At 33.3% G+C, this 27,429-nt stretch overlaps 1 protein-coding gene across 1 annotated transcript in view; it reads left to right on the plus strand.

Annotated features, from left to right (window-relative positions):
* Positions 1 to 27,429, plus strand: part of LOC126740902 (rapamycin-insensitive companion of mTOR) — a 154,162-nt gene that overhangs the window by 91,702 nt on the left and 35,031 nt on the right. Inside the window, exons 19-20 of the mRNA XM_050447089.1 lie at positions 10,764 to 10,939; positions 26,577 to 26,805. Coding sequence (XP_050303046.1) covers positions 10,764 to 10,939; positions 26,577 to 26,805 — 405 coding nt within the window. The remainder of the gene's footprint in view (positions 1 to 10,763; positions 10,940 to 26,576; positions 26,806 to 27,429) is intronic.

The following is a 27,429-nucleotide window of genomic DNA, read 5'->3' on the forward strand; positions in this document are numbered from 1 at the left end:
AATGTCAAAAAAAAATTCGCAGCCGTTTTTGACATATCGCATTGTAACACTTTAAAAAACTCACCCTGTATATAATTCAGGTGTCCCTCAGGGGTCAATTTTAGGACCAATTCTTTTTAATTTATATACTTTCCAATTTCCTAAATTTTTAAAACACTGCAAAATACCAAAGTATTCTGATGACACTCAAATATATTACTATTTTTCGCCCTCATTGCTGGCTCATAGTTGTCTCTCTGTAACTGAAGATCTAAACACACTATACAAAATACCATTCTAAAGACCATGCTCTCCACTTGAACCCAAGTAAATTCTTTATGATGTTTTTTGGCAAGCCCATTGATGTAAAACATCTGACTAAAAGATTTATCTTAAAGATTGGCGATGAGATTCTTCCTATGAAAACAGAATGCAAGAATTTGGGGCTTATTTTAGATAACGAATTAAGGTTTGAAAAACATATTTCTATGTGCATTCAAGAATGTATAGGGAATCTTCCTGCCTTATATAACTCCAGACATTTCCTTAATCAAAAAACTAAAAAAGTTTTATGCAATTTAATGGTTCTTTCTGTTTTTAATCATTAAATTGCATAAACAGCATTGTGATGCTGTTTATGGACCTTTTTTAACTACAGAGTATTGTGAGAAAATAGAACGAGTTCAAAAATATTGTTTAAGATTTATTCACGGTATTCGCCGTAGACAACCAGCAAGTCATAAACTGGAGGCCACCGGGTGGATAAATATGAAACAGAGACGTTTTATTCATAAAATAAAGTTAAAGTCTGCTCAATACTTATTTAAAAAAATCATATTCAGGACAGATGTCAATACTCTTAATTTGCGATTCAATGGGATCATGATACCTAGACATCAATCCGCTAACTTCGAAAGATCTTTTACATATGACCTGGCTAAAGTATTTAATAGTCTACCCTCTGCCCTACAAGTCTGCTCTATCTCAGCTTTCTCTAATCTTATTAAAAAATATGTCTCGCCCTTGCCCCAATCTTCTTAATTTAATAGCTATTTCCACCAATAATCAAATCTTGTACCCACACATCATCTAGTTTTATGATAGATTATAAAAAAATCATTTTTCTTCTTGAATTTATTTATTATTTATTACTTAGACTTGAATAAAGATTATTATTTACATTACAATTTTTTAATGCTTTTGGAATTATTCCCTTTTCGAATGACATATTAATGAGATATGTTAATAATGTGATGCAAGCTTCCGCGGTATTTATAAATACAGATAACGGAATTTTATCAGGTCCTTCAGACTTTTTATTTTTCGATAGTCCTATGGTTGGAACCTTTGGTGTGACGCTCACATTACAAGACAGTTTTACCACTAACCAAAACTCAGTTTTTCAAAAGTTTTAAGGGTTTTAATCTTCTCCCGAAGATGCTAACATCGTTAGCGAAACACGTGTCGAGATAAAAATAAAGAGTCTTGGTTAGTGTTAAAACTGTCTCGTAATAATTTTTATTTTTTATTTTATTTTTTATAATATTTAGAACATCACCCTTACTGAAAGGCACAATGCTCATACCATGCAAAAAACATGCAAAAGAAATATTCTAGATATTAGATGAAATATCTTTATTTTGTTTTAAAGTGCTTAGAATATTTTTAGGTTCTTTAATAAAAGAGTTATTAAAATAATTAGTTACTTCTATAGGATTTGTAATTTATAAGCCGTTATTCTTTATATTAAATTCAAAAATCTTTTTTCTTTATTGTTATTTAGCTCAGACACGATAGACCACATTGTCTTGCTAGGATTTTCAGAGTTTGTTATTTGATGGTGCTAAAATTGTTTTTACCATGATTAATTAATAATTTATGCCTGACACTTTCACTTCTACAGGGTGGTCCAGTTTAAACGTCATTAATTTTAGTACGTGATAGAGAATTAAAAAAAATAGGTACTTTCATTATAAAATTTTTCTCAGAAATGTTTAATAACAAAGATACAGCGTGTTAAAGTTAAGAAGAATTATTTATTTATTTATCATAACTTTTAAACTTACAGCTCAATTCTAATTAAATTTCGCATGACGATTATTGTAGTGAATTGTCATGTGTATTGATGAAGCCAATTAAAAAAAAAATCCAGTGGCGTAACATAAGCACGGACTTGATCCTTTTTTGCCTTAAATCTGCGAGTGATAAAATATTTTTTTATAAGAAGTCAACTATATTCTCCATTTAATTTGAAAAAAAAATGACTTTTCCAAAAGGTTAATTCAAAATTATTGTCAGAATATATGTCAAAAACCAGGATTTTTTTATAAAGTTACCTTTAACTGATACCCCATCCACCCGATAAAGTTAACTTCTACATTTTGAAGTTAACTGTGACATGTGACGTTATTCCACAAGTTAACTGTAAGCTATCTGTCAAAAAAGTTTTATAATACCAGCCCTCAAATTGGACATTAAAATTATTTTTCTTATAGACCTCTGCCCATTTTTCACAATCAAGGACAGATTTAAAATCAATTACATTAGTAAAACCAAAATTTCTTTTAAGCTGGCCACTCTGATTGACTTCTTCAGAACATTTGTTAAAAATTCCGGAATTAAAAAATACAGTTTCATGATCTGGTTTCATGAGCTGTATTGCTTTCTACCACAACATCCATACTATATTAGTAAAAATTAAATCCAAAACGTTAGAACTGGTAATCCGAGTGGGTAAACAAACTTTATTTTTAAAATTAAAGGTAGACAATATATTAAAAAAAAATAGTGATTGTTTATAGAACTCAGGAAAGGCGTGTTAAAATCGCCAGTAATTTAAGTAATTTAATTTCGCTACTAGGCTTATAGTATTTTTCCAACAATAAGTGTAAATTAGTTATAAAAATATCGAAATCTCCATTTGGTGGCCTATAATACACAAAAATCTATACATTTTTATTTAAAGCATAATAATATCAAAGTCCACATAATTCAATATTTATCTGTGGAAAAAATTTACGTATATCAATAACTTCACAGTTCACATAATTTTTATCCAATTTTTAGCTGCACCACCATGGGTAAAAATAGTTCTAGAATAGAAACGCACTGTAAAAACAGTGCGTAGCGTGTAGCCTTCAATAACTAATGAATTAGTATTCTCAAGGTTAGCCTACGTTTCTGTGAGACAATAACATTTTCTAAATTTATTTGCATAATTGATATGAATACAATCAGATTTAAAAGCATTAAAACCTCTAATGTTTAACAAAAGAAATCATAAGTATGTAAAGGATAACAATATGTTATTTTTCCAAGTCTAAAACGATTAACGCAAACACCATTAGGCCATAGGTATCATAGCGGCTGATTGTTATGAATCAATGATTTGTCAGTATCAGAAAATTGCAACCATTGGTCATACACACCCGAAAACTCCGGTAATCTAATTTTGGGCAAATTCGTAATGCCACTTACCAACTTCGGTTGCGTGAGAATTTGATTTGTGGAAGACGTATTGGCTTGGTGTTTGCAAGAAAATGGTCATCAATAATGGCCTTTGCCAAACCAGTACTATCAAAAAATTGATATTTAAATTCGACCCTGTAAATTAAATGGTCGTTTTCTTGATCGAACAGCTCCAAGTCACCTTGAACGTCTATAAATTCTGTCCAAAGTATTTGCACCTTCTCCAATCTGCTCTGAAGATTATACACCTTATTGCTGTCTGAAAACGTATTAACAAAATTAGAAAATCTGTTTAATGCTTCGATTATTTTGGATCTGGCAATTTTAGGACCGCATATTTTATCGGCCAACGATGGCTCATTTGAATTATTCTCTTTAGAGTTTTCCATTATTAAATTATAAAAAACTTTAATTATTAGCAACAGCTATAGCCGATCAACAGATAAATTGTTAAAATAATATGCTTAAAAGTACAATATAACTTTAAACGATCAGTAATAGTTAGGAAACTTTTCATTTAGTTGTTCAACTTGTACTTCAAGAAAAATTGTTTTTAAAAAATTAATCATATCATTAGCAGTAGTGTAATTTATAAACATGCAAAAATGCCAGCTTGGCTAGCAGTTTCAGTCCTACAAGCTTATCAGACTATGGGTTTGTTTTTCCCTGAAAGATTGCGACGAGTAACAACATTGGTATTGGGTACATTATTTTTAGCCCGTTTTTCGGTCCCAATAAGTTCCTTAGCACTAACTATTGCTGTTTTGACAGATTACGCGAGTCCTGAAGAAACGCAGGAATATTCCAGGAATTTATTAAATACTCCGGGAATATTCCAAAGAGCACGCGAATCAATGAGGAGAACATTGGATACGTGCATACAGGAGGTGGATATTTCCAACATTTATTGTGATTTTGACCTGGTTTTTCACCATTTCATTTTCATTAAAAAAACAGTCACGGTGTACACACCTAAATTTTTTGTTTAATTTTTAAATTATTTCTAACATAGAAAAATGCTCCGCCGGTCTTTCTACTGTCACTATTATAACCAGCAATGTCAATTTCTGTGTCCTAAAGTATTATCTGTTAAGCATGTCTCAGACAATGCGACTACTACTGGATTTTTTTTAATGGTCAAGTCACAAATTTCATCGAAATGGGCCCTTAAGCTAGATGCATTAATATATAATAAACAGATATTATTATTTATATCTATGATATTAAAATTTCGCCTACACCCACTTCTAAAAAATTATCATTTGCAGGATTTACAGTAATTATTGATTGATTATTACAATTTGCCTCTTCCACCTGTTTTTTATTTAATTTAACATCTATAAACGAAGATATAGTTGGTACATATATAAGGTTTGACTTACTTTACAATTACAAATATTCATGTCAATCTGTTGAACAATCGCGGTTTTCTTAAGTCGATTTCCAAATTAATTATTTATATCAACAAAAACTATTTTCCCCTCGCTATAATAGTCTAATCTATGGGCATAGAAGTTTGTTATTGAATTTGTTAACTATATTTTCCAAATTGTTAAATCTGTATTTCAAGTAGGGAATAGAGGTAAAAATGATATTTGTCTGTGTACAATATTTCATTTTACTATTAATTTCGCGAAAATATGGAAATTGTCCCTTTTTAAAATCATTCGAGCCAGCCATCACCAAAACATAATTATTCAGAGTAAAATCTTGTGTGAGAGCAATTATATCTTCTATAATAGAGGAAAAACATGCTCTGGGTTTAATAATAGCTTAACATTTTAAATTTGGGTATTTTACTCTAAATAAACCGTCAAGGTGACACTCATATTCGTCTGTCAATATTAAAATTTTACCGTCATATTTATTTTGATCCTTTAAATCTACTGGTAGATGAGCTCTCCTTGGAGTATTTTGATCGTTGGTATGGGTTGAAATTATTTTTTGTTTAAGATCTTGAAACTTTTTTAGTTCCATGCCGCCATTTTTTATATCATCTTCTAGAGTCTTAATAACTCCATTCAAGTTTGCCTGTGTAGCCTTTCAATTTCCTTTTCGTATTTGATGAGCTGCTCCCTTTGTAGATTTATTTTCTTTAGTATTTACTCATTGTTTTCTCTAAATGTACTTTTATATTCTTCTTCGGTTTCCTTAATAATAGTTAATTTTTTTTATCTTCTTCTTTTAAATTTTCTTCCAAAAATGTTTTTCTTTGACTAAGCTCTTCAATTAACCTTTTTTTATCAATTTTGTGTACATTTTCTTTGTTAGTACTTTTCGTCCATAATCTCAAGTATTTTTTGAATTTCTGCAAATCTTTTTCATAGTTTGTTCTTTTCCTATAATTTTACTTCATTCTTTTCCCTTATTTCTAGTTCTAGTTGTTTTTATCTTGTACCTCGATTTTAAGAACTTCAATGTTCTCAAAAAAATTTCTCAATGTTTCCTGATTTGCTTGATCAGCTTCAAATACTTCGTCCTCAAGTTTCAACGTTTTTCTACGCAATTTTGAAACGGTTGCGTCCTTTGCCTCTACGATCATCTTCAGTTATTACTGAATTCAGAGTTCCAGAATTAATTTTTTTTCTTCATGATCATTCTGCATAAAAGTAATTTGTTCATGCAGTCTTTTATTTTCATTATGTAATTTTACCAATATATCTTCATATAATTACAATAACTTAGTTGACAATAATCACATGTAGATCCAAACAATTCATCTTTTGCCGGTCTATTTTTATAGATATATGTATTTTGACATTTAAAGCATATAAGTTTTACATTTTTTTCGGACATTGTGTTGAAATAAACTTTAAAATTATAAATGTTAGTAATAATTCACCTACTCAATTCAGCGAATATATGTAATGTATTCACAACAGTGGCGGCTCGCGCCCTGTAATCTAAGGTAGGCGACATATTATTATAACAGTGCGCACACCGAGTAGCCCGAGCTCCCCCTCCCCCCGCTTTTTTGGATTTAAAAAAAAATTGTGGTGCCACGGCCACTTTTCATTAATAATTTACTAAAATTAAGAAAAAATAACGTTTTCGAAATCTTTAAAAAAAAATTACCTAAAAATAATATTTTTAAAATTTTGATTTCAATCAACAAAAAAAAATGCGGAAAAAAAAAACAAAATGAAACACACCTTTACAAAGTTGTATGAATTTAAATTATGATCGTAATTTTTGTGTTATATCCATATTTCATTTAATTTCACTAAATCCTTAGATATATACACTACCTACTGTTATTGACAGATACCTACTATAAGATGCAAAGATGCAGTAAATATTCTTCTATATTATAAACAAATACAAATAAATTAATTTTTATTAACGATTTAATTTTTGTACAAATAAATTATCTTTTTTACTTACTTACCAAAAATGCATGGTTATTTAATTATGCACCTTTGAGCTTATGTAGTTTTCTTCTTTTTAATACTATTTCTAAAAAAGATTAAAGTTGAATACTACTTAACTAAAAGATATCATAATATTCTTATACTTAACATAGATTTTGTTTTTAATTTTTGATTTTTTAAATTTTTTTTTGTTTTTTTTTTTAGTTGTAAAACAACTAATTTTTATAAATAAGGTTTATTCTTCTGTCCCTTAAAAGTGCAAACCTACTTATTATTAAATCTGGAAAATTATCAGATCCCTGTAAAATGCAAAAGAGTTCCTTTTCGATGGAAATTAAAGCAAGTGATGATAAGCGTTCATTACCTATTTTATTTCGGGAATATGTTTTTATGCGTTTAAGGCATGAAAAATGTCTTCCAACTGATGTACTTGTAATTGGTATTGTAGCAATAAGCGTAAAAGCTTGGAGAAATATTTCTTTAAGACCATTATCTATAAAATGTTTTAAAATCGACTCTACATTTAATGTTGTTAGTTTTTCATCGTGAAAAATTACACTTAACTCATTAATTAGTTGCTGTTTGTCAAAAATATTTTTATAAAGGTTGGTGACACTTGTAACTAAAGAAGTTGGAAAATTTTTCTTATACTCTTGGAACTTAGAAGAATCAACCAATGCAAAATAAGTTAACTGCGATAGATCTGCAAACCAAACATCTATTTGCGTCGAAATATTATCAATAATCTCATAAAATAAAATTCGCAAAGAAGACTTTTCATCCCCTTTGATAGTGTTTAATAATTTTATTCTTTTTGATGGTGTAGGATTATCCAAGCTATCTATCATATCGCCTGAAATTCTAATTTTTGCCTCTTCAAAAAATTGTTCGAAGGTTAATTCATTCCGCAAGGACTGTAGACCCTCTTTTGTTAAAAATGCCTGTTTTTGACAATAAGCTATATCTAAAGACTTTTTTTGCAAAATACTAAATAGTGGATCCGTAATATCAAATACATTTTTGTAAGCCGCGGTTAAAAAAGAAAATTCTAAACCTTTCATAAATCTAAGATATCCCTTTGCCCCGTTAATTGACTCGGATGATGAAGATTGATCGTCAATAATTGTTTGAAAAACTTTTTTTAAGTCATTCCATTTTAAATCTAAAAGATGAACGATTTTTGAACGTGAAGCCCATCTGGTATCTACAGCAGTCGGTATCCTTTTTCCAACTATAGAGTCCAAAATAAATGTTCACTTTGCAGATTGATGGAAGAAGCCGGGAATTGAAGTTACGCTCGCAAAAAAAATTAGGCAATTTTTAATAGTTTTTGCTCCATTCTGTAGAACTAAGTTTAATCGGTGCGCACTGCAATGTGTAAATAAAGCTAATAGAGCATCGTCTTTAATTTTTTTTTGCAAACCATTTAACGAACCAGCCATTACGCTAGCGCCATCATAACATTGACCAACTAAATTTTTCTTAATCGAAAGGACTTAAAACAGAAACAATTAATTCGTACATCGCGTCTGCCGTTCTATCTTGACTTACATCAAAAAATCCTAAAAATCTCTTTTTAATGTCACCAGATTGGTGACAGTTTACATATCTGACCGAAATAGCGCATTGTGATTTTTCTAAAATGTCAGTAGTGTCATCAACTTGTACAGAAAAAAATAATGCTTCTTTTATTTCTTTATGTATTGTCTCCAAAAGGTGTTCAGAGATACAACCTATTATATCGTTTTGGATAGTCTTAGACAAACCAGAAAAATTATTGCCTATTTTTTTTAAATGGTTTTGCATTTCGATGTCACGTTTAATTAACAAGTTAAATGTTTCACGAAAATTGCCAGTGTTAAAAGAATCGGATTTTTCATTGTGGCCTCTAAAAGATAATTCTTGTTTTGCAAGATGACAAGTGACATCAATCAAATAGCTCAATAAATTTCTATTTTTTCTTACATCCTCGTTATAGGATTTTAAAAACAAAGAAGCCTGTATTTTTAATGCATCCTGTATAGTGCTACTATTTTTTTGCAAGCGCTTTAGACTAAGGTAGCTACTCATATGCTCTTTTGACGATTCATGTTTTTTTATGCTAGCTGACAGATTTTTTGAATCGCAAAAACCCTGAGACATCCAAACATTATTTCTATTACCTCCTAAAAGTATACAAGGCCAACAAAACAAACTTTGTTTAAAATAACTACCACATAACCATTGATGGGTTTCGAACCACTGGGTCTTAAAGGATCGCGAGAATGCTTGGCCTTGCTTTTTGTCAGGTTTTAAAATTAAAAGGGGGGGTGTAGGGTGACCAATAGAAATTATTTCCCTACGATCATTTTCATTTAGGCGGGAAAATGGGGTTTCTTGTAAAGAACAAATTACATCATGCACAGGGGTTTCGGCGAGATTATTGGCCATTCTAAAAAAAAATAGTAAAAGGATCAAACAACTAGGGTAGGTATGCACCTCTACTTCTACAAAAATTACCTACTTTCTACTCTATATTATAATATTCTCAAAAATATACAACCCCTTAATAGGTACCTCTACTACCTCTACAAACTGTAATAGCACAATTATTATTCTAATATACTTATACTTATCTAATATAAACCAAATTCAAAATTCAATGGAGAAGCAACCATACGACGTACGACAGCAGAAAAATCGTTCAAAGCTGAAAGAAACGGAAGAAACCAGCCACAAACCGTTAATGAATAAAAACAAAACCCCCCCAAGAAAAATCTGGAATTATTTTCCTCCTATCATATTATTAGTATTAGTACCATCACCATCTTTATTGCTCCTATGTAGTTTTAAATAAGTGCAACAAAGTCGCTACAGCACAAAATCCCGCCCCACCATTGATTTTCCATTGAACGAGGGCTCATCTCATCCGTGCTTTAATTATCATACTGAAACTCACCCAATTGTACTAAAAATTAAATACGTTATAAAAATCGTAGTCATTGCTTGAAAATTTACAACAAAAAACCTAGACTGCCATGAAAAATGTACATTTTTAATATTTTTTACGTTTAAGTAAGAAAACAGAATTTGTATTGCGTGCTAAATTTTTTTCCACTTGTGCTAGATTTAGTACAATCGTACTCTAAAATCACCAGCCCTTTCCCCTTTATCGATCGACGAACGAGCGCTTCGAGCGAATTGACGAAGACGGTCGAAGGCGCCCGAATTGTCCGCCTAACAGTGTACTTTTTGTCGCATAGAATAATTTTGTTTCACGTCGGCCGCTGTAAGTTTTGTATGGGAGATTGCCGCCGTAGAGACCATTAAATACAGGCGGTTGGAAATATCGCCTTTCCATATATAATATCGATTTTATGAGGCGAGTCGCTTTAGACTAGCTCAGGTTTCACGTAAAGTGGCGATAGATGCATGCGTATTAACATTAGACTAGGAGGTTTATCAGATATTTTAATATTACATTAAAAAAAATGATTATATTATATAAATTATAATGGTAATTTTTTTTCAAATTTACAAGTGAATTTTATAAGGTAGACGGCGCCTACCTTGCCTACCCTGACGAGCCGCCGCTGATTCACAATAGGTTTATTACACTGCAGCACGTCAAATAAATTCCCAGTAGCCCTGCCTAGGTCAACCACCTACTCAGTTCAGTAGAGGAACCAAGTCAAGTTTTAGGGATGTCGGGTCGGTTTAGCAATACTCGAAATAAAACGCACGTCGAAGAACAAACACACGAGTGCGGTAAACCTCGGAAAACCAAAATAGACCAAACCAAAATAAATCAAACAAAACGATTGAGCAATTACCGGCAAAACGCGTAGAACCAAACACGACCTGCCACTACTACGATACTGTAATTTATTGTTGTCCTATATTATTTTTCAGACTCAATATTTTTATTATTAGCTAGAGTAGAAATATTTTGATGTTATCTTTTAGGCATGAAAACTGGCCAGTTATCCAAGAGGAGTTAATGGATAGCCTTTGTATTTCATATTTTACCACGTCGGTGTGGGAGGATGCTCCTGACACTTCGAAGGAAGAAGATGAGGTTACTCTGAGCGAAGAGGATGAAAGACTGACGGAATATCCCGCATCACCAGCCTTCAGTCCTGGTAAGGTTTTACAAACTTTATATAAAAGGTTTTATTTTGATTTTCCTTAAACATTTTGCAACTTGACATACTTTTTTCACTGGTCCCGCGCATGTTCTTCACCTGCCTCACCACCTAGCTCATCCCATAATAATTCTATCGAGTTAACGTCAGGATATTGCGGAGGCCAATTTTGATGATTTTGAGCACAACTTTCTCTTCCTCGGACCGTGGATAGTCCATGGACAGATGGGAGGTGTGCTTCGGATTATTGTCTTGTTGAAAGATAAATCCGTTGGCGATCAAACCAATGGCGGATCGAATGGTACTTCTTCTATATTTCGCGTTTACTTTCTCGACCCTTTTATTTCTTGGTCGCTTTCTGTTTCTGAGTCGCGTGATTCGGCTTGGAAATCACTCTCGTTTGTATCATTAGGTGTGGTTGAGGTATCATTAGCTTTGTTCGCCGGTGACAGTCCTGGACAAGTTTAGAATTACTTCGCATGCGTATTGTTAAAAAAAAGAGCGTTTGCAGTGCCCAGTCCTTAACTTCTAGTTCGAAATCCTGCCGTACGCGAATATTTTGTTATAGTTTAGGTGAAGTTACATTGACAAGTATAAAAACTAAAAACGTTTAGCATGCGGTATTTTCTTTATAAGACATTGGCGTGCATATAATTTCTGTTTCTCTGGCTTAATATATACAGGGTGTCCGGAAACTCAACGATAATACTGAAGGGGCTGATGGAGCAACTCATAAGCACCCAGAAAAACATAAAATGATCTTAATAAAAAATCGATGATTTTCGAGATATTGGCACTTTAGTGGAAGTCACCAAAATCCTACTCTTGGATCAGATTTTCGATTGTCACGCCTTAAAAATAGATATTTTTTAGAATCTCTTTTTAGCTATGCAACACTGAATAGCCATTTTACTGATCAAAGACAAACATTAAACTAAACGGCCAAAAAATTTAATAAGAAATCTATTCTAAAATAAAGTATTACTTATTTTTATTTTTTAAACTTTGAATTTGACCGCTAATACTGGACCGAAAAATTGTACGGCAACCCGGCTAATACCTTAAAAATTTGCTCATTTAATTTAATTTTAAAATTACCCAATATGTTTTAAAAAAAGCTACTGTTATTGTGATAGAGTGAAAGATAAACCTAATCTACCTTATGAAAAAAATAAAACAAATTTATAATTATGTTATGTTCAAAAATATTTTTATTTAACTTAAAAAAAAATTTTAAAATCAAATAATATGGTCGAACTGTCTACCACCAACGCGAATGCAGGCGTGTTTTAGGCGTCTTTTAATAAATGACCTATTGATCCATCTTGCATTCCTGGCAGCGTTAAGATCTTGGGCTGCATCATTTATTCGCTGCCGTAATTCAGCAATATTATTTATTGGTCTTGCATAAACCTTTTCTTTTATGCAACCCCAGTAAAAAAAATCGAGGGGGTTTAGGTCTGGAGACCTGGGAGGCCATAAAATTGAACGAAGTCGGCCGATCCATCTGTTGGGGTATGTTTGGTTTAAATACCGACGAACTTCATGGGCATAATTTGCCGGGCACCCATCATTTTGGAACCACATTATTCGGCGACTGGAATCTTCTAAAACAATTGGTAGATTGTTTCGACAAAAATATAAATAAGCCTGCCAGTTCAAATTTTCTGGTAATTCGAATGGGCCAATTACACGTCCGTTCAAGATACCGGTCCACAAGTTTACTTTAAATCGGTACTGTGACCTTTCTTCTCGAATAGAGTGGGGATTTTCCAACGCATAAGTGTGCAAATTGTGCATGTTCATAAAGTCATCCTTTTTGAATGTACTCTCATCCGACCACAGTATATTATTTAAAAAATTCGTATCCTCTTGATTTCTTTGCAACATTCTGCGGCAAAATTGTAGGCGTGGTTCGTAGTCTCGAGGCAGTGGGCTTTGCACTCGTTGAACATGATAAGGGTGATATTGAAATCGCCTAGTGATGTCGTTTACTACCGATTTCGGTATCCCTGTTCTTCTTTCGATTGCTCGTGCCGTAGTAGTCGGATCATTTTCAATTTCTTCTAAAACTTGATCAACATAATCAATACGACGTCTTCCCTCTCGAACAGGAGCATGAGGCATTCTGCCTTCAAAATATGAGCGGTGAACATTAATAAATACACGATAGTCAGGATATCGGGCCAAATTCGGATATCTTTCTTGATAAAGATTAGATGCTGCTAGAGCATTTCCTCTGCACTCACCATAAATGAGATGCATGTTTGCATATTCTTGGGCGGTATACGGCAAGGGCATAATAAATGATTAACCAATAAAACAAACAGCTCAAAGAACACAGTCCACAGGAAAATGAACTCAAAAACAAATCCAAAGCAAAAGGTAACAGAAACGTTAGGATACAAGCAAAAAAGTAGTTAGTTCACGGAATACTGTAAACAAACTAAATTCCAAAAATGTTTGTTGTTTATTGCTATGGTGATAAGAATTACCTTCGCTCTTGATTTTTTTAATTTTTTTACAATGATATCATAAGGTGAATTAGGGTTATTTTTTACTATAACACAATAATAGTAAACTGTTAAAAAAACATTTAGGTAGTTTTAAAAAGTAGATTAAATGAGCAAAGTTTTTAAGGTATTAGCCAGGTTGCCGTACAATTTTTCGGTCCAGTATGAGCGGTCAAATTCAAAGTTTAAAAAATAAAAATAAGTAATAGGTACTTTATTTTAGAATAGATTTCTTATTAAATTTTTTGGCCGTTTAGTTTAATGTTTGTCTTTGATCAGTAAAATGGCTTTTCAGTGTTGCATAGCTAAAAAGAGATTCTAAAAAATATCTATTTTTAAGGCGTGACAATCGAAAATCTGATCCAAGAGTAGGATCGATTTTTTACTAAGGTCATTTTATGTTTTTCTGGGTGCTTATGAGTTGCTCCATCAGCCCCTTCAGTATTATCGACGACTTTTCGGACACCCTGTATATAGTAAATATGTTATTTTACAACCAACCAAAACATTTATCAAGTCACGCAAAACTCATGGTTAGATTTAATGACACATATTTTTTACACAGTTTTTTTTCATTATTACAAAAATTGTCAAAAAAATTAAATCATTAATTTCGTATAAAATAGTGGGTGGTTTGTTGTAACACAGGTATAAAATAATGCCGTGGCCGTGTTGCAATAGAATATTGTTATACTTGCCTGCACTGATATTTGTTTCGATAAGCCCAAAAATGCCCGCTGAACAATGAAATTTCATTGTTAAGCGTAATTTTTTGGTCTTATCGAAATCAAATATAAGTGAAGTTAACTACATATTCATAATTTTGCACCCAAATTTTTTTACGTCCAATGCTTACCTATTCAGCATTACTATCCATCTCTTGAGAACTGGATTCTCATTGGCATGAATTATAATTGTAATGAAATGAATTATGTTTGTAATTTTATTAATCTAGAACAAGATCGATTTAATTAAAGCAGGAATGGCTACTTAAGCAGCAAACTAATAAAAAACAGTTTATTATTTTTATCAATTATTATTTGTAACCGAAACTATTATTGATTTTAAATTAAAAAAAAAAAGCACCAATTATCAGGAAACACAAAAAAATTAGTCGACATACATTAAATGTCATTAAAAATCTACTGCGCAAGTCCAGAACTCAAAATTCTAATGAGAGTCCATGGATCGACTAAACTAGTTACAGATTGATAACTGAACCTGAACAAAACATCAACAACAAAAGTATAGTTTAGGTGAAGTTACTTGGTCAAGCTCCAAAATTGAGTATGTACAAAATACAATCAACATACTACATATAGGCATTAAAATAAACTGCAAAATATATTACGATATTTAGTGATCGATTTCCGTATATACGAGGCATGTCCAGAAAGTAAGTGTACTGAGCCTGTCACGGCGGTAGGGAATTGTTTTTCCACATGTTGGCTGCACTGTCGCATAGCGTGATTTCTCCCCTCCACAACAAGACCGCTTCGAGGTCAGTACGTTGAGAACTATAGACGCAGCAACACGTTTAGTGAGAAATGTCAATCCAATCTCCCGCCAAGTGTGAAATACGCGGCGTTATCCGTTATCTCGTTTGGAAGGGATTAACTCCGGTTGAGGTTTGTAATGAGGTACAAACTGCATATGGTGATAAAGCTATGAATCGTACAAGTGTGTTCAAGTGGTGTCGCGAGTTTAAAAATGGTCGTACATCTGTGCATGATGATCAGAGGAGCGGAAGGCCTTCAATTGTGACTGAAGAAATTTTGGAAAAAATCGAAAATGCGATCCGTGACGATCGCAGATTGACCGTGGATGAATTTTCTGCAATGTTTCCACAAATCTCGAGATCTCTGGTACACGAAATCATCACAGAAACCCTCGGATATCGGAACAGAACCTGTCGGCGAGGTGGGTCCCAAAACAGCTGACAGACCAACACAAATCGAATAAAGTTGAGGCCGGGCAAGAGTTTTTGAGACGCTACACACTGCATGGCGATGAATTTCTCCGCTCCATCGTTACTGGAGATGAAACTTGGGTTGCCCACTACACACCAGAAACCAAAAGGCAGTCTCAACAATGGCGTCACACCTCTTCACCCTCTGCCAAAAAGTTCAAAACGACAATTTCATCCAAGAAAATCATGGCATCCGTGTTTTGGGACTGTCAAGGCATAATTCTTATTGAATATTTGCCTCAAGGGGAGACCATCAACGCTGCAAGATACTGTCAGACCCTAAGAAAATTACGGAGGGCAATTCAGAACAAGAGGAGGGGCATGCTGACAAAGGGAGTCTGCCTGCTGCACGACAATGCCAGACCACACACAGCTAACGCCACGAAAAACCTGCTCGCCTCGTTTAAATGGGATGTCCTGGACCATCCTGCGCATTCCCCTGACCTAGCACCGTCAGATTACTACCTCTTTACCTCCCTGAAGCTGCACATGGGTGGAAAACAGTTTTCAACCGACCAGGAGGTGAAGGAGGAGGTGGAGAAGTGGACGAAGGGATTGGCGAGAAACTACTTCGAGGAGGGCATCAAAAAACTGATACCCCGGTACACCACCTGCATCGAGAGGAATGGTGACTATGTCGAAAAATAGTTTAGATATGTACTAATGTAAACAGATATTTTTTTTGTTCAAATAAAAAAATGTATAACCTATAAAAATTTAGTACACTTATTTTCTGGACATGCCTCGTATTTACGGTCGATTCGAGTCGTCCACGGCACCCCGGCCCATTCAACAATCAATATTTGTCAGATAAAGATAGGCAAGTTCGGCGCGGTTAACGTGAAACAGACGAAGATACGAGATACTCTCGATACTGCTGGGATTGAATTATGAATGGGCCGGGAATATTAGCCAGAGTCTCGCGGTCAAAAATAGGAAATACAATTATTTTATACGTTTAATTATTGTTATTTTACATTTTTCTTCAAATAAACGAATATAAGTAAAATATTAACTTGCATTTCGTTCTATTTATAAACTATAATATTTTATAAACGTCATTTTTTACTAGATATTATATATTATACGACGTGTTACAAATTCTTAGCTCACTATTGGGATCTCGGTAAATATAAGAGATACGAAGATGGTTACATTTAGGGCAAAGTTTCGCCTATTTTTGAGCCTAAAAATGTGCCATTTGAAAATTTGTATAAAAAATATTTAAATTTATATTTCTTGTTTGGGCGCTATTGGACCACCCCTTTTTTACGTGGAAATAATGTTTCGAAGAATCAACCATTTCTTAAGATGCGTGCCATAATATATAGGTCTGTATATGGTAATAATTAAAACAATTTTGAATTTTGTCAGTGTGTTAAAATGATCGGTTTCGCGTTTATATTATATACTGTAGTTCTTGTCGTTATTCTATTTGTTGTATACTGTTGATGTTTTCTTTTATTTACTTTCGTCTCAACTTTTAAACAATAAAAATTTCATTTTTGCGGCCTTTTGATACTAGTGATAATGAATCGAATAGTTGTAAATATTCTTAGGCATTTTGTAATGTGTTAGTTTATGATCGTTTTACCGATCAAGTTTTAAGAGATTATCAATTTCTTAACAACTGTCATTTTTGACCTGAATATATTTTAAACCTAAATTTTAATTTTTAAATACAATATACGTTAAAAGATATATCGTTAATATTTGCTTAATAAATAAAAATACAGTATCGTTTTTTAAGATAAAAATTCAAGGTTAAATTGAACTTTTGACATTAAAAGAGTGTCAAAAGTTCATTAAATGAGTCACTTATTTTGGGTATTATGTCACTTATATTAAATATCAATTTAGAAAATACTCTCATATGCTAAATATTTAAAAGAAGAAGAAAACAGACTTATTCACATATTGAAACCTTTCGTTATATTTACTTTAATGTAAGTTCAATAAGTCTTACATAAATACAATAATTTAATTTAGGTATAATAGATACCGCGAATTAATCCAATTATAATTCATGCCAATGAGAATCCAGTTCTCAAGAGATGGATAGTAATGCTGAATAGGTAAGCATTGGACGTAAAAAAATTTGGGTGCAAAATTATGAATATGTAGTTAACTTCACTTATATTTGATTTCGATAAGACCAAAAATGCCCGCTGAACAATGAAATTTCATTGTTAAGCGTAATTTTTTGGTCTTATCGAAATCAAATATAAGTGAAGTTAACTACATATTCATAATTTTGCACCCAAATTTTTTTACGTCCAATGCTTACCTATTCAGCATTACTATCCATCTCTTGAGAACTGGATTCTCATTGGCATGAATTATAATTGGATTAATTCGCGGTATCTATTATACCTAAATTAAATTATTGTATTTATGTAAGACTTATTGAACTTACATTAAAGTAAATATAACGAAAGGTTTCAATATGTGAATAAGTCTGTTTTCTTCTTCTTTTAAATATTTAGCATATGAGAGTATTTTCTAAATTGATATTTAATATAAGTGACATAATACCCAAAATAAGTGACTCATTTAATGAACTTTTGACACTCTTTTAATGTCAAAAGTTCAATTTAACCTTGAATTTTTATCTTAAAAAACGATACTGTATTTTTATTTATTAAGCAAATATTAACGATATATCTTTTAACGTATATTGTATTTAAAAATTAAAATTTAGGTTTAAAATATATTCAGGTCAAAAATGACAGTTGTTAAGAAATTGATAATCTCTTAAAACTTGATCGGTAAAACGATCATAAACTAACACATTACAAAATGCCTAAGAATATTTACAACTATTCGATTCATTATCACTAGTATCAAAAGGCCGCAAAAATGAAATTTTTATTGTTTAAAAGTTGAGACGAAAGTAAATAAAAGAAAACATCAACAGTATACAACAAATAGAATAACGACAAGAACTACAGTATATAATATAAACGCGAAACCGATCATTTTAACACACTGACAAAATTCAAAATTGTTTTAATTATTACCATATACAGACCTATATATTATGGCACGCATCTTAAGAAATGGTTGATTCTTCGAAACATTATTTCCACGTAAAAAAGGGGTGGTCCAATAGCGCCCAAACAAGAAATATAAATTTAAATATTTTTTATACAAATTTTCAAATGGCACATTTTTAGGCTCAAAAATAGGCGAAACTTTGCCCTAAATGTAACCATCTTCGTATCTCTTATATTTACCGAGATCCCAATAGTGAGCTAAGAATTTGTAACACGTCGTATAATATATAATATCTAGTAAAAAATGACGTTTATAAAATATTATAGTTTATAAATAGAACGAAATGCAAGTTAATATTTTACTTATATTCGTTTATTTGAAGAAAAATGTAAAATAACAATAATTAAACGTATAAAATAATTGTATTTCCTATTTTTGACCGCGAGACTCTGGCTAATATTCCCGGCCCATTCATAATTCAATCCCAGCAGTATCGAGAGTATCTCGTATCTTCGTCTGTTTCACGTTAACCGCGCCGAACTTGCCTATCTTTATCTGACAAATATTGATTGTTGAATGGGCCGGGGTGCCGTGGACGACTCGAATCGACCGTAAATACGAGGCATGTCCAGAAAATAAGTGTACTAAATTTTTATAGGTTATACATTTTTTTATTTGAACAAAAAAAATATCTGTTTACATTAGTACATATCTAAACTATTTTTCGACATAGTCACCATTCCTCTCGATGCAGGTGGTGTACCGGGGTATCAGTTTTTTGATGCCCTCCTCGAAGTAGTTTCTCGCCAATCCCTTCGTCCACTTCTCCACCTCCTCCTTCACCTCCTGGTCGGTTGAAAACTGTTTTCCACCCATGTGCAGCTTCAGGGAGGTAAAGAGGTAGTAATCTGACGGTGCTAGGTCAGGGGAATGCGCAGGATGGTCCAGGACATCCCATTTAAACGAGGCGAGCAGGTTTTTCGTGGCGTTAGCTGTGTGTGGTCTGGCATTGTCGTGCAGCAGGCAGACTCCCTTTGTCAGCATGCCCCTCCTCTTGTTCTGAATTGCCCTCCGTAATTTTCTTAGGGTCTGACAGTATCTTGCAGCGTTGATGGTCTCCCCTTGAGGCAAATATTCAATAAGAATTATGCCTTGACAGTCCCAAAACACGGATGCCATGATTTTCTTGGATGAAATTGTCGTTTTGAACTTTTTGGCAGAGGGTGAAGAGGTGTGACGCCATTGTTGAGACTGCCTTTTGGTTTCTGGTGTGTAGTGGGCAACCCAAGTTTCATCTCCAGTAACGATGGAGCGGAGAAATTCATCGCCATGCAGTGTGTAGCGTCTCAAAAACTCTTGCCCGGCCTCAACTTTATTCGATTTGTGTTGGTCTGTCAGCTGTTTTGGGACCCACCTCGCCGACAGGTTCTGTTCCGATATCCGAGGGTTTCTGTGATGATTTCGTGTACCAGAGATCTCGAGATTTGTGGAAACATTGCAGAAAATTCATCCACGGTCAATCTGCGATCGTCACGGATCGCATTTTCGATTTTTTCCAAAATTTCTTCAGTCACAATTGAAGGCCTTCCGCTCCTCTGATCATCATGCACAGATGTACGACCATTTTTAAACTCGCGACACCACTTGAACACACTTGTACGATTCATAGCTTTATCACCATATGCAGTTTGTACCTCATTACAAACCTCAACCGGAGTTAATCCCTTCCAAACGAGATAACGGATAACGCCGCGTATTTCACACTTGGCGGGAGATTGGATTGACATTTCTCACTAAACGTGTTGCTGCGTCTATAGTTCTCAACGTACTGACCTCGAAGCGGTCTTGTTGTGGAGGGGAGAAATCACGCTATGCGACAGTGCAGCCAACATGTGGAAAAACAATTCCCTACCGCCGTGACAGGCTCAGTACACTTACTTTCTGGACATGCCTCGTATATACGGAAATCGATCACTAAATATCGTAATATATTTTGCAGTTTATTTTAATGCCTATATGTAGTATGTTGATTGTATTTTGTACATACTCAATTTTGGAGCTTGACCAAGTAACTTCACCTAAACTATACTTTTGTTGTTGATGTTTTGTTCAGGTTCAGTTATCAATCTGTAACTAGTTTAGTCGATCCATGGACTCTCATTAGAATTTTGAGTTCTGGACTTGCGCAGTAGATTTTTAATGACATTTAATGTATGTCGACTAATTTTTTTGTGTTTCCTGATAATTGGTGCTTTTTTTTTTTAATTTAAAATCAATAATAGTTTCGGTTACAAATAATAATTGATAAAAATAATAAACTGTTTTTTATTAGTTTGCTGCTTAAGTAGCCATTCCTGCTTTAATTAAATCGATCTTGTTCTAGATTAATAAAATTACCATGTATGATCATTTAAGTTAAAGTGATAAGGACGTGGAGAACGTCTTAGAAGCTTCCGAAGTTCCCAAAAATGTTGGATATTTGAAAAACATTGTCCCACAGTTTGATGATTTTTAACATTTTCGAATGGGCTAAGCACTGACTAATGAACTAGCAGATCAATTTGCTGCATCCCCATATTATAAAGAACAGGAAGGAGAAAAAATTACTTAAAATTATTACAGTATTTCTTAAAAAAAACTCCTTGCTAAAGAAAACCATCGAAAAACATAACCTATACAAACCCAAACAAATTTAGGTGTTGACACTTATGTGTCATCCTTCAACACGTGGTCGTTCTTTTCCTTTCCTATCCTTCGGATTCCTTTCCTAAACCCTTTCCTACTCCTTGCCGTTGAATATAACGTGCCTTTAAGAATTAAATGTAGTGAAAGTATCAAGCCCGCGTCATCCTTCACCCAGTCAACACGTGGTCGTTCTTTCCTTTTCGGTCCTTTGGAACCCTTTCCCCAGACCCTTTCCTGCCCTTTGCCAGTGGCAGCTGAATAGGTTCAGCTGCCACGCCGGTAGCCAGGCCGGATGCATCGTGAGGGATGATTCGGGGAACAGGGTACATACCCGACGGTTTTTCCGAATCTCCAAATCGTGCTAGCAGATTTCCTCGTAGCAGAGCGATTAAACTGTCCAAGTCCAAAGATATGGACAGTCCGTGGATCGTTCGCGGCGTAAGGGTGAAGAGTGCCTGACTGATCCGGAATGCGTTCAGCACTGTCACCGCGAACAAAGCTATCGTTGGTATGGATCAAAGTTGTTGGTATCATTATGTGTAGTTTTCATTTGTTTTTCGGTCATCCAAGTTGTTGTTTGAAGTTGTTAGAGTTTGTGTTATAATTTCAAAATTAGTTACGCAACCTGTTTTCATTTTACTTGATGGTACAGCTTAGAAATTTAAAATTTCTCGATTCTCTAAATTTTCAAATATAAGCTGCTCATTTTCAATTAAATATTCTTTTATTAAAAATAAGGCATCAGGATTATAATATGGTGTTTCTTCTATAATAACATTTTTTGAACCATAATATAGGACTTTTGAAATGCCGGCGACTTGTCGATTTTAGGCACATTATCACTCTTTTGCTTTTCTATTTAAATCTTTGGTTTATTATTATCACAACTTGTTTCGCATTTTTTTTTGTTATTCTAGTGACCTTAACACGAGTGCGTGAGTTTTTACCATGGTAATTCATCTGGAATAGATAACATAAAAAAAGGAATAAGTGCCAAGTATAGATCGTAGATTTAAGTAAACTAGAACTTCAATTTTAATTCAGTTGCGATGACATAATATTTTTCGATGCCAATAGTATCACCTCACCAGAAAAAATCTCATAAATCTTTGTTTTAAAGCACATGTTTTCAAGAACAAAGTGTGCATAAGAATAGCACGGGGTTATGGCGCTTATGCCAAACACGCTTCAATATAATTGTTTTGGTTTTAGTACGTAAAGTCTAAATAAAAGACTAAGATGTTTGTATAACGTGTATATTATTTTTAAAAATCTTATAGAAAAGAGCTTTCGGCTGCTAAGCCATCATCAGTGCTACCTGAAAGGGATGTCATTTTCATCTTTTTTACCTTCCTAAAACAAAAATAATTTACTTGTCAAACATTTACAAAAAACTCTTTTAAAGAGACTGGACATTTATCAATACGTAACATAACATAAAACGCGCCACAATTTTAAAATATTTTTCTCAAACAACATATAGAGACGAGATCGTATAATAAAATAAAATGAATTAAAACGAGTTGCCTTACATACTTATTTACATTTAATCCTCTCAATTATTTCTATCTTACAGATAACAATGTTATTATATGCGATTATAGCATGGGTGTGTAAACATAATTTTTTTTAAATTATTTTATTTATTTATTATATGGATTTCAGTCTATTGAGCCTACGGTGTAAAGGTATGAAATTCCTTTTTACTACTTGTGTGTTTAAGCATTTGTCTTATTTCTTATCTATTTATTAATTTTAATGTCCTATAAAAAATCCAACCTCTTAAAATTTCTACTAGAAACGTTAATTAATAATTTTGAATCCTTATCAGGGTCAAATTTATGCTTTGATGCTTTTAAATGATGCCCAAAGGGCGACTCATTCGGATTTGTAAATGTTCCTAAATGCGAGTGTTCAGAGGTCTGCAAGTCCTTGCTTTATAGGAAGTATCACACTCTGAACAGTTTAATTTATATACACCGCTTTTTTGAAGTTTACTAATTTTGTCTTTTGAGTTTACTAGAGCCTTTCTAATACTGTTTTTGATTTTATGGGAAACTTGGATATTAGGGATGTGTTCTTTAAATATATGAGAAATGGTGTTTGTTAGATTATTATCAATAAAGGGTATACAAATATATTTGGAATTTTTATTTAAAGTAGGGCTACAAGATTTTTAAGCTTTTTAGTTTTAATTTTGTTAATTTTTTTCCCAATTAAATCTGGATTGTAACCATTATTGCTAGCAATTTGTTTAATTGTCTTAACCTCTGTCAAGTAATCTTTTGGAGAAAGTGCTACATTAAGTAACCCATTTTGTGTTGAAATGGGTGGGTACTTATTGATAAATGTCCAGCCTCTTTAAAAGAGTTTTTTGTAAATGTTTGACACTTAAGTTATTTTTGTTTTAGGAAGGTAAAAAAGATATGTTTTTAATGACATCCCTTTTAGGTAGCACTGATGATGGCTTAGCAGCCGAAAGATTTTTAAAGATTTTTAAAAAAATATACACGTTATACAAACATATTAGTCTTTTATTTAATTGTTTTGACAGAAGCGCCATCTCAATTTTCAAGGAAATTCACCTTATTAACAAGGTAACAATAATTATTAACTGAAAATACATGTACAGGGTGGCCAACTAAGAATGTGAGGTACTGTATTTCGGAACGTACTCATCGCAGAGGCTTGCGGTAAAAAACTTTTTTACTAAAACGGCCAGGAGAAAAACCTGGAAAATATAAGTTTCTAAAATGACCGCTAGGCGGCGTAACTGCGATCTTGAATCTAAAAAGTAAAGTTTTTGTGAATTTCGATTTATTAAAATAACAAAAAAATACTTGATCATTAAAGTAAAGGACAATCTAAAACTTTTTTGTTCGACAATTTTTGCTGTATCTCTGAAAATAAAGTGGTGGAGGGGTATTCAAAGGTTTCCGTAATAAACACCTTGTATCTTAGAAATGGCTTAGTCGACTTTAACAGAATCGTGTTCTTTAAAAAGAGCCATTCTTGGACTGTTATAGTATTTGAAGTTTTGTTAGTTTCACATGTCGCCGAGAGGGCTTTTTTGAACACGTCGACAGAAATGGTAAATTTTCTCAAAAAAATTAAATAAATTGGTATGATTTTTTTTTCATAAAAAAGTAGCTAAATGATGCCCAAACAGGCTCGCGAAAACTGCATCTCGATATCTTATTCCAAACCTAAAATTTAAGCCAAAGAAAATTTCATTCGAATGTTTATTATTTAATTAATTTTTCTCGAACTTTTTTTTATATTAATTTGTGGCTCTGAAAAGAACCGATTTAAAACTTAAAGAAGTTTTTAATGTCTCCGTAGATGTTCAAAATGTTGACCATTATGCTCTATACATTCTTAAAGCCTCTCATGGGTAGACAGAACTGCAGCTTCAATTTCGGCTCTGGGTATATTCCTAAATGCATTGCGAATCCGGTTTTTCATATCTTCTTTGATCGTAGGTTGGCTCTAAAACACGATGTTCTTTATTCGACCCCATAAATAAAAATCAAGACAAGTTAAATCTGGTGATCGTGGAGGCCATGGAAAAAGACTTCCTTTTCCAATCCGCCGCTGTTGGAAAACTACATTAATGTGCTCTTGAACAGCAATAGCAAAATGTGCGGGGCAACCATCTGACTGCAAAAACATGTTTTGCCGCAAATCCAATGGCACATCTTCCAGCAACAACGGCAATTGATTGGTCAAAAAGTTAAGATAGACGTTGCTATTTAGGGATTGTTCGAAAAAATATGGACCAATAATTCTGCCTCCCAGTATACCACACCATTAATTACCAACGACCTTGGTGCTGAACCTCACGTAAACAATGCGGATTTTCTGCAGACCAGTAATGCATATTGTGCAGATTGACCCTACCTTCTCTATTAATGTTGGCTTCATCAGTCCAAAGAATTTTGAATAAAAATTCAATGACAATAGTCCAACCTCTGATCGAACAACCTCTTTCTCTTTTAAGGCCTGATGCAAAATAACATGATATAGGTGCATTCTAAAATTAATTCAAGTTACTAGTAAAAATTAAAATAAATATTAGATAAATTCAGAGAATATTAGAATAAGTCAGTATATTGTGACGGTCATTTAAACATACCTATGGTCTTTCAAAATATTTTGAACCGTTGTTCACGATATGCCAAACTCAAGGGATAATGCTTTTATGCTAACATAAGGATTTCCTTGAAAGTATTCCAGTACGTAGTTAATATTTTCTTGGGTTCTTCCAATTCGTTGCCGTTGTAATGTAGTCCAGAAACTACCATTGGCTCGTAAGTTAGCCGATTTGGATATTGAGCCGTGTAAACTCTTTTTGCTACTGTGGCATTCTGAAGAGATTTAAAATAAACCGCAAGTAAATCCACAGCTTCATCGTTCGTAAAGCGCATTATTACGACAAAAATTATACAAAAGTAAGCGAAACTATTGACAGTTTGAGGTATATTTATGTTGTGATTAAATATTTGTTTTTTTTTCTTTCGCTTCACTTGGCTTCCTTCCATGCCCTGCTAATAATTGCCAAAAAATAATCGTATAAAATTTTCTTTGGCCTTAATTTTAGGTTAAGAATAAGATATTGAGATGCGGTTTCCGCGAGTCTTTTTATGAAAAAAATGATACCAGTGTATTTAATTTTTTTGGGAAAATTTACCATTTCTGTCGGAATATTCAATAAAGCCCTCTGAAACCAAACTTCACAAGAATGGCTCTTTTTAAAAAACATAATTGTGTTAAAGTCGACTAAGCCATTTCTAAGATACGGGCTGTTTTTTACGGAAACCTTTGAATACCCCCTCTCCCCTCCCCCACCACTTTATTTTTAGAGATACAGCAAAAACTGTCGAACAAAAAAGTTTCAGATTGTCATCTACTTTAAAGATCAAGTTTTTTTTTGTGAGGTTAATATACCGAAATTCACAAAAACTACTTTTTTGAGTCAAGATCGCAGTTGTGCGACCTAGCGGTCATTTGAGAACCTTAAAAGTATTTTCCAGGTTTTTCCCTTGGCCGTTTTAGTGATAATATTTTTTACCGCAAGCCTCTGCGATGAGTACGTTCCGAGATACACTACCTCGCATTCTTAGTTGGCCACCCTGTACAAACTTCAACATATCAATCCACTACTATCAATATCAGTATAATTAATTTCCTACCTTCCTGCATGTAAACAGCACAAACTAACACCGTGTAAAACTTACGATAGCATGGGATTTGTGTCATTCACGAAGTGAGACTCGCGACTTTAATGGCGCTTGAGCAAACATTAAAGCTGATTTTTAGCAAATCAATTTTTCGGCAGATATGCCGCTCGTACAGTTCAACGCAGAAATAAAATTTCTATGCACTGGTATGCCTAACTTAGTTTGACTATTTTGGCGTTTTGACTTGGCAGCGTCGATTTCAATATTTTTTGCATTTGTTTGTATTTTAGACATAAGAAAGGTTAAGCAATGGACTCTGCCGGTCACCCGTACTCCGCCAGATTTTTCTCACCACAGGTCATTATCGGAATCAAAAACCTTCGACAGTGCGACAAGCAACGGCTTCGGAGAGGTCGGTCCTTATGCACTAGCGATCGGCCGTCAGAGAAATAGTTCGATGACTGAAAGTACCACTTCCGGTGTTAGTTCCTGCGATTCTTTGCCAAATAGACAAGGAGGGTAAGTGATTATTTCTTACAAATTTTTTTCTCAATTTGCATTGGAGAAAAATATATACAATACCGAGCAAAAGTGGAGAAACATTTTATTTAATAAATATAAAGCCATAGTAATCGACTATTGCCAATAAACAAATACTCACATTATTTCTTTAGGTTCAAAGGAATGCAAAAACATATTTGGTATTTGTAAATTCTTGCAACAAAAACAATCTATTTGCTTATCTTTACTTTATGAGGAGCAAAAGTAGAGAAAAATTTATAAAGTTCTTAGTTTATGTTTGCTTATTAAAAGCAATACACAATAATATTTTGTTAATTAATAAATAATAACCTGTAAATATGCCTCGAGGTATTACTTTGGCGTTATGTATAAAACAGTTGATAATATCAAAATATCAATCGGGTGTTAAGCAAGTAATCATTGCTAAGCAGTTGGGATTAAACCGCTCAGTCGTTTCCAAAACAAGTTACACCGCATTAGGAACTCATTAATAAGTCCACCTAAAACTGATAGGCCTAGAAAAATGACGCCTAGAGTGGACGAGAAGATTAAATCCTTAGCTCTTAAGAATCCATTTAACACAGCAGTGGATATAAAATCTGCTAGACGATGTAAATATTA

Source organism: Anthonomus grandis, chromosome 10, assembly GCF_022605725.1.
Source record: "Anthonomus grandis grandis chromosome 10, icAntGran1.3, whole genome shotgun sequence".
NCBI classification, from domain to species: Eukaryota; Metazoa; Arthropoda; class Insecta; order Coleoptera; family Curculionidae; genus Anthonomus; species Anthonomus grandis.